Genomic DNA, 9253 nt, shown 5'->3' on the forward strand with positions numbered 1-9253 from the left:
CATAACCAAATTAAACAACATAGAGGCAATTCAAGCATGAGTCAATTTAGTGTTATAATGCCATATTTTGGAAGTAGTTCCCTATGACCTCAAAGTTTTGATTTTAAATTGTTAACTCAATCTTGTTCATTTTCTTATTGTGAATTTTCTTAGAATATATATCCTTTTATTAATTCACTTAAGAGAAATAAAGTCACTTTACAACGGGGAGAAGATTTAGTATTTATGCATGTTAATTTTCCTTTTTTATTTATGAGGGGCCCAAAAAGTAACACTACGTTATGATATTATTGATGAAAACACATTAACTAGAATGAATGATATTGAAATATTTTTTACTGGTGATATTGCTTAATCCATCGTTAGAAATAATATTTTTATAGAGAAAGGGGAAATTGCTTTGGCAACGAGCATAAGCGCTAGTGCTAGTGTGAAACTGGCATTAAGTGTGTTAGTCTAAATAATTATGGTTATCTAGTCATGCTTTATTTAGTTATTTTAAGGATGACATTGATATTTACTTTTTTGAATATTTTTTGTTGATATTCGTAAGGATTACTGATAGTAGCAAAACATGTAATAGCTAATTTGCGTGTTAAAAAATATTTATTATTATTATTATTATTATTATTATTATTATTATTATAATCATCATATTTTTTTGTCTTTTATCATTATAAAATTTCATTAGATATTATATTTCATGATGTGATATCTCTAGTAAGCGAATACTAGAATTTATATATATTTCGTTTATAAAGTATTCAAGCATTCCTATGGCATGTCCTGGAATTTGCAATTATATCAGATTATCACATCTTTGTGGTATTTTATTCATATCCTCATATATGTTTAATGAGTAAAAAAAAAAAAAAGGGTAAAATTCAGCTTTGGTTCAACTTTCCTAACAAACAAACAACTAAAAGAAGATCGACACCAATGCGTTGGATCCCATGAGAACTCTGCAATAAAGTGTGTTTGGGCATGAGTAGTATGTGGATTGGTAACCTCCTGGGTAATCTTCATATCGCACCTCTTATTAAGTAAATAAGCAAACAAATACATTATGCCAGCTTAGGAAATTGTTATCTAAACCTAAAGGTATGGTTTGGTTGATAATATGGTTTATTGAGCTTAAAGCCATTCCATAAATAGGCTATCGTCCTCTTACATTCTAGTAACATATATCACATCTTCTAATGCAGGGTGCGGCTATTGCATATGTTGCTGACCTGCTTTCAGTGCCCACCATCTTTATTAAAGCAGTGACCGACATCATCGATGGGGAGAAGCCAACTGCTGAGGAGTTCCTCCAGAATCTGGTTGCAGTCACTGCTAACCTAGATCAATCCGTCACCCAGGTGATATATTTCATTAATGGGAGGTGTCTCTCTGATCTCTGAATTATGGAAGTCACATTCTCTCTTTCAGTTTATATATACTCTTCCAATTCATAACTTGTTGTGCTGGATAATTTATATTGTTTATATATGGCTCATCTGCGGTGCACTTTTCTGTGCATTTTGAGATCCATTTGTGTTATTACCTTTTCTTATGGTTGATAAATCATCAAGGCTCCCATTTACCATGCTTTTTCCCCCATTTATGCTGTTTTGAACGTTGCAGCATTCCTTTTATAGTAATGTTCAAGTTTTGAAAAATGAGAATACTTTGTCAATTGAACTGTTATAATTTTTTATTTTTCTTTTATGAAAACATATGCAAATACAATGCAGTCATATTTTTAAGTTTTGAAATATAATTTTGTTAATAGAGATTTATTCTCTCTCTTGCTCTTTGAATGTTCTCCAGCTTCTGCTGGTCATCCTATCCCAATCACGGGAACAAGCTTGCCGAATGTCTATTTTATAAGGGAGTTGAACTCGTTCTACTTTTGGAAGATGTAATGTTGGTAGTTTGAAACACACTATAAGTCTCAGAAAACGATTTTTAGACTAGTTTTCCATTCTTTCTTGAGCATGCACAATTTTCCATTGATAATATCATTTGAATTAGAATTGGCTAGACACATTCTAGTATCAAAAACATTTTATTTATGATCATTTAAGATAGTTGATAGAGTGAGGTTATGTAATGGCATTTGACGTTGGAGTGAGATTATGTAATAATATCCCTTTAAAATTTTTTATTAACATAATTATATATAAAAAATGATTTACTTGTTACGAGACGTGTGAAGTAGGTGTCAGATGTCGTTCGAGCATCACTTTTATCGCATGTGAGAAGTATGCGAGTGCTTATCCCCTCGTTTCTTTCCATTCGATGTTTCCCATTCATTCGAACTCAACAAAGAAAGCTAGAGAGAGCGAGGGCTAAAGAAAAAAAAAGAACGAAGATGAAGTAGAGGAAAAAATATAAGAAAAATAAGAGGCAAGAAAATGATGAAGAATGCGAGAGGAGTACAGGAATAGAAGGCTTAGCAACAAGGAAATAGCGAAGTACTTTCCACGCTCGAGGGACGCCTCATTCCTATATTTCCACACGAACCATGTGTGCAAGGGCTCGAGCGGCACGCGAAAAACATTCCTTCGTGCGGGGAACACTCAATCGAGCAACCATACTCGCGACGAAGCTCGACCAACTTAAAATAGGACTTCCTTATGCGTAATTGATCACCTATGAATGAAGAAGGGAATATTGAGCGTTGTTTTCCCTATTATGTGTTTTTCCCTTGGTGAGCAAAGTTTTGCATTTGCAATCGAGAGAACTCGAGTGACATGCACGAAATTTTTTAGCGCGCGTGAGCGCTTGATTGAACGTGTGAGGGATTTGGGAGCTAGGAGGCGTGAGTTAATGGGGGGGAAGTCGAGTGCAGCAATTTCTACGCTTGACGGACTCGATCGAGAGCTTGAAGCTCTATTTCAATCGCTGAAGACTCGACAACAAGGAAATAGATGAGTTACTGTTTGAAATAAGAAGTTTTTAAGTATTTAATTTTACATAATTTAATTTGTTTTTAGAAAATCATTTTAATTAAATCCGTAAAAATTATTTAGGGTCAATTGATGATAAGGCTGAAATCAGAGAAGAGAAGGGGAAATTTCAGGTATGAAATCCAATTATAAATTTTAATTAGTATTTTTCTAATTCCATTAATGTGAAGTTAAAATATTTAATGTTATGCTAATAAGTTAAGAAGCCCAAATTTAGGGAATAATAAACTCGCTTTAAAATGAACCAAAACATTTGAACTTAAGTGATGAAAGTTTCGTATCTTAGTGTAGGATATATATAAGAGAAAATAAAGGAAAGTAAGGTTAGTTTGGAATTCAAAATGAATTTAAAAAAATTTGGGTTAAATGAATATTCTGTTTTTAAAGTTAACTATATTTATAGGTGGTTACCTTTTACAATTTATGACTAGTTATTAAAAACATATTGTAGTAATAATATAAAAAAGTAAAGTGAATTTTTCTAAATTAGAATTCAAAATGAAATAATAATATAATTAATATAATTAAAATTAAAAAAAATAATAATGATAATTGATATGATTTAAATTGTTCCTATAGGTGTAGCCAAACTATTAGATTGAACTAGGAAATGATAGATGACTGCACTGTGCAATTCATAAATATGTTTTTATTTTACAAGAGTTTTGTTTATTTACACGTGTTTTTGTTGATTCCTAACTTTTCTTTTAAAGTACAAAAGTTTATGTATTTCTTTTAAATGTTAAATGTAAGAAAATAAGTAAAATATGATATATGTATGCATGTGCGTCACCCCTGGAAGGTGGTATTGGCAGAGGAATGCAATGTACCTGTGCAAAAAAATAAAAATGAAAATGATTGCCTAATTTTTTGGTACATTGGAAAATGTAAAACATGTATTTTTTAAAAAAGTATTTATTTAGACGGTGAGTTTTAATAATGAATGTGTAACAAAATAAGTAAAATATAATGATTATTATTTATTTTTTACAAAATATTTTAAAGTAAGAATTTATTTAGAAATATTTACTTATTGAGTAGTTTAACTCAACCATTCAGTTGCCAATATTTTCACTCGAAAATCAGCTTCAGACTAGATGAATCTTAGAGGTATATGTACAGACATCAATGAGCGAAAGCTAATAAATACCATATGATAGTTTTTATTTTCTACCACCTGTAAATATTCAAAATCTTTATTGTAACTTTACATTTTATTAGTATAATAAGTTCATTTTAAGTATGAAATGAAACTCTTTAATGTTCTCCCTGAGTCTAACGGATGGTTCCCATTTTGATAATTTCAAGCTCCTTGCCGGATTGTGACAGATATAGATCACAACTAAACTTGTTGGTGAACGGTTTTTTTTTTTAAATATGCTTTTATAAATTAATTGATGATTAGATTATCAGATTAAGGTAACTAGTAATATTTAATATTTAATTAGGTTGATTTGTTTTAATTTGGGCTTATTAAATATTGATATCTTTAATTAATTAGAATTTAATTAGATTATTAATGTTTATAAGTAGATTATAAATGAACGAGTTGGCTTCTGAATGCGTCGGGCTTAGTTAAAAAGATTTGATTGGTTTTTGCTGTTCTAATTAGCACCGACCTTTTTTTCTTAAGTTTTAATGTATTTCCCAATGAGGAGGTTAATAAATTTTTCTCATTTCTCTAAAGATCATAACTCAGTCAAAAAAAATATTTGGGGGCATTTACACACGTAACATCTGTATTTACATATCTAACATCTAAACTTTAATTATTATATTTATACCACAATTCTCTTAGATCATATAAAAAATACCATTGTTTTTAAACATGAAATGCACCTTTCCATGCTCAGGTAAGTTGCATGCAAATTAAAATTGATGTTTAGGTGCTAGATATGCAAATACGAAAGAATTGAGTGCTATGTATATAAAAATTTTTTATTGTATTTTTTGTATTGTCAATTTGCAATCCAAGCCCAAGCTCTACGGCAGAAAAAGACCCCTTTTTTATTATTGTTTTTTAGTCTGAATTAAAAAAAAATGAAAAGTAATAATCAAAAGGAACTGATCTGAAATTTATTTTCGCGCTTTTTTTGGGTTCAACCTTGAAAAGTTGAATGAGAATTTTCGCCCGTAGTCGAAAGGAAATCTTTTATTTTCTCGCATAATAATGATCTAATCTAGTTTTTCTCTATTTTGTATTAGACTTCTCTTGAGTTATTAATAATAATAATAATAAAACATATTTGATTTGCTAAATCATAAGAGGAGAAAACATTAGTGTAACAGTGAAATACTTTAGGTAGAAAAATTATAATTTAAGAAAAATATTTAAAATTTATTTTCTATTTAAAAATAAGATAAAAAAACTGTTTAAAGTTTATCTTTAATTAACGGCAATAAATATTCTATTTATTTTTGTGATGGAAATTATATATCATTTTTTTATACAGAGGTTGAAGAACCGTCAGTCAAATTCAACCAAAAATATGACCAAGAGTTCCCTTCATTGAAGAAGAATCTATTTGAAATGGTTCCTACGGTTAAGAGGACCCTTGAGTATGTCATTGTTTGCCCTGCGGTTGAGTCCGTGAAAGTTGACCTTAAAGGGAATTCTATCATCAAAGAGAAAGAAGAAGAGTAATACACCTAAAATGTATAATCTTTATGTACATATTTTTATACGTATTTTTGAGATATTGCGTTTTAATGGAAGGTATTTTTGTGTTTTTCTTTCGGGTACAATCAAATGGATGAAAAATGGTGAAAAAAGTGAAAAATGATTAAATTTGGAGCAAAAATGAAGAAAGTGTGCGAAATAATTGTGGTGCCTAAGCATCAAGAACTGACGCTTACGCGCCGGTAAAACAGTGAAGGCTAGAACTAAGTGCCCAGTACCTCTAACTTAAGTGCCAGAAGTAGTTACTTGGTGATTCAATGAATTTGGATGAATTTTTGAAGATGTGTTTGAAGCCCAAAAAAATTGCAATCGTCCGCAGAGATGTGTACGTAATAGGATACACAGACGTTATACGGGGGTTACAAGGGGGTTACAAGCGTGTTATAACTTCCTTGTAACTTTCGTGTAACTCACCTGTAACCCGCGCTTTTATTTTATCCATTGGGGTTACAAGATTACAGCGGGGTTACACGGGAGTTACAACGGGGTTATAACCCCTTGTAATCCCCGTGTAACCCCCGTGTACCCTTTTACGTACGTAACTCCTACGTACGCTTGACGTACGCAATTTTTTTCCGTTTGAAGCAACCCTTAGTGAAAAAAATGGAAAACAGTTAATGGACACGAAAATACATTCAATTGGCTTTTGAAAGGAGGTAACTTTTGGAAAATTCATTGAATGTGGACATATTTCGAAGAGACACCAAGACACATTTTAGAAAATTATAAAAGAAGACTTGGATTGAAGAACCAAGGGATCTCCAGACCCCCTTCCAGGTGCCAAAAAATGCCATCGACGCCCATAGCCACACGCCACCACCCCCTTTTATTTTTAATTTTGAGTGGTAGTTTGTACTGTAAGTGAAGGAAGAAATTCAAAGAAACTTCAATATTTTGGTGGAAAAGATTTGAATAAGTTTTTATCTTTGTGACTACATTTGGTTTTAATTTAGACTTCTTCTTTGTTTGTGTGATTTCTACTTTCAAACATAAGTGTGGTTGTTTTTTTTCTACGATTTCTACTTTCAAACATAAGTGTGGTTGTTTTTTCTCTACAAATTCTGAGTAGTTTTCTTTATCTTTTTCTTTAAAATAATAAGTGATTAAGTATTGGATGGATAATAAAACAAAACACAAATAAAAGCAACAGTCTCAACAAGTACAACACAATACAAAAAACAGTATAGTATAACTGTACCACAAAAAGTTCACAAAAATAAAAAAATATCTAAACTACAGTACTCAGTCTAATCTTCCTCCTCCTCATCAGCATCACTATCATCACTATGACAGAAAGCAGTAAGCTCATATGACAAATATTTTGGATATGAAGGGAAAACTACACTTTGGTCACCTCTCATGAGGTTTTCTAAAGATGAGTGGAATTTCTCCTCATAATCACTATGCCTTCTCATATATCCATTCATATGATCAAGAAAATTCTTTAAATTTAACACTCCATCGCAGTATAATTAATGTTATCTAACATTCTTTGTAATAAATGTGACTACAAATCAGAACCTGAAGTCTAACCTTGTGATGTTGAAGCACGTGAGGTAGAAACACGAGAAGTTGAGGCACCCAAACTACTAGAAAATCCACCTCTCCAGTCAATGATCGAGTGATGTGAATAACACTTCGCATTAACACTTGTAATGGTCTTTAAATGCTATAGTATCTCTTCCCATCTATAAAATCTAGCACTTGTCTGCTCACATAAATAAAATATTAAAGATGCAAATCCCAAATCTACAGTAGTAGCAGCGATGACAGAACTGGTGATAGTCACAGAAACCAGAGTTCTAATGTCAATGGGCTTAAACTGCTGAATGTAATAGTTCAAGGTAACCCTATATCGAGTAAATTCACTGAGGTGGTTGGTTGGTAGTAGACGAGCAGAAATAAAGTAGTGTCACGCCTTCGATGTGACATCTAACTTGACATGGGGAAGTTGACACTTTTTTCATTGGTAATCTTCCACAATCCTCTTCCACCGGTCAATGATGATATAATCTCGTCCAACTCCTCCTCAGTCAGACTATAGTTTGAATAAAAATATAATGTACTATGGGGAAACTGGTAGAACAAATTTATTACCTCATAGGAGAAAGGCACTAGTTTTCCTCGAACCATGACCCAATCTTTTTCAGCTTCAGGGAGATTCACATAGAAATCCTGAACAAAAGAAATCACAGCCACAACAGAAAAATAGCAAAAATGTTCCCATTGTCGATGAACAATTAAATCTTCGACTGCTCCACCCGGACTCTTAAAACATCTCTCAGGAATCAGTTTCCTCGTTTGCAGTCCGTCACTATATCTGTCTTGAGCTCTTGAACTAACAAATTCGTTCAAATCGAAATGGGGCTTCCCTTTACTCCTCTTCGATCTTTGGGTCTTTTCTAAAAATCATATGAAATTCATAATAAATCCCAAATTCAACTCTAAATCACTAAACTCAACTTCTAAAAGCTTAAACAAACATTTCTATGTATTTTCCATAGATTTTTCTCAAATTTTTACCATGAATAGTGATTTTCAGTAAATCCATAATGTGCTCAAAATATATGGTGAAAATCAAAACTTTTTACATAGAAGAGAAGCTCTTACCTCAAAAAGATCAAATCTAACAAATTTGGCTTGAAAACACCAAGAAATTGACACTTTAGAGGATGCCCTAGCTCTCAAAATCACAAAAATCGAAGGTAGGACATGAAGTCGGTAAAAATGCAGGTTTTCGGCTCAGAATTTCACATTAAACCGTTCGCGAACCATTTTACATGAACTGGTGCTTAAGCGCAAATGGTTAGTTGCTTAGGCGCCTACCTCTCGGGTTAGTCAGCGCTTAAGCGCGGGGTCTTAGTGCTTAGGTGCTAGTGCACAAATTTTAATATTTTTGATTTTAAGTGAAATGCACTTCTGGCCTAAGTCAACCACCCCTAAATGGTCTTATAAATCTTTAATAACTATTTTCTTCCCCATCAACTCTCCTCTTTTTCAAATTTCACCAATCTTAACTAATTCATTTCAACACAAAATTTCACACAAATAAACACTTATATTAATTAACAAACAAATATAAACAATTGCGATACATAATTTCTCAATCTAAAGAGTCTTGGATGAGATAATTCCTAAGCAAAAACACTAAACAAACTTAACATTAAAAACACATAAAACAAACTTAATACTAACAAAATAACACTTAACACAAAAAAACACTAAACAAAGAACTTAATTCCACTCTCATTCCGGTGGAACGAATCATGGTATTTCATTAGTTTCTCCTTGGGCATTTAGAATATAAATCTGATAGAACTGATGGCGATGAAGAACTCTAGTTGATTCTTCTTCAATCCATTGTTTTCCAAATACATAGCTGACACGCCTAAAAAATGCTTGATTTTTCATATACATTTTATGCTTAATTTTAATGATATTGCACTTTAAAGGAAAGTATTTTTGCATGTTTTTGGTTTTAGGTATAAGAAATAGATTTTTGGAGAAAAAGAAACAAAAACGGTGCAATTTGGAGCAAAAACGAGCAAGAAATGAAATTTTGCCCTATCACCTTTCGATAAGTCTTTCGATGCTTAATCTCTTTTACACTTCTTGCATA

The 9253-nt window shown here is 31.9% G+C and overlaps 1 protein-coding gene across 1 annotated transcript in view; it reads left to right on the top strand.

Annotated features, from left to right (window-relative positions):
- LOC110031405 (5'-methylthioadenosine/S-adenosylhomocysteine nucleosidase 2-like) overlaps positions 1–1622 on the top strand; it is an 88522-nt gene extending 86900 nt beyond the window's left edge. The window contains exon 8 of the mRNA XM_020734581.1: positions 1206–1622. Within this exon, the coding sequence (XP_020590240.1) occupies positions 1206–1403 (198 nt within the window). The 3' untranslated portion in view covers positions 1404–1622. The remainder of the gene's footprint in view (positions 1–1205) is intronic.
- Positions 1623–9253: the final 7631 nt, after the last annotated feature.

The sequence above is a fragment of the Phalaenopsis equestris genome, unplaced genomic scaffold (genome assembly GCF_001263595.1).
Source record: "Phalaenopsis equestris unplaced genomic scaffold, ASM126359v1 Scaffold000805, whole genome shotgun sequence".
In the NCBI taxonomy this organism is placed as follows: Eukaryota; Viridiplantae; Streptophyta; class Magnoliopsida; order Asparagales; family Orchidaceae; genus Phalaenopsis; species Phalaenopsis equestris.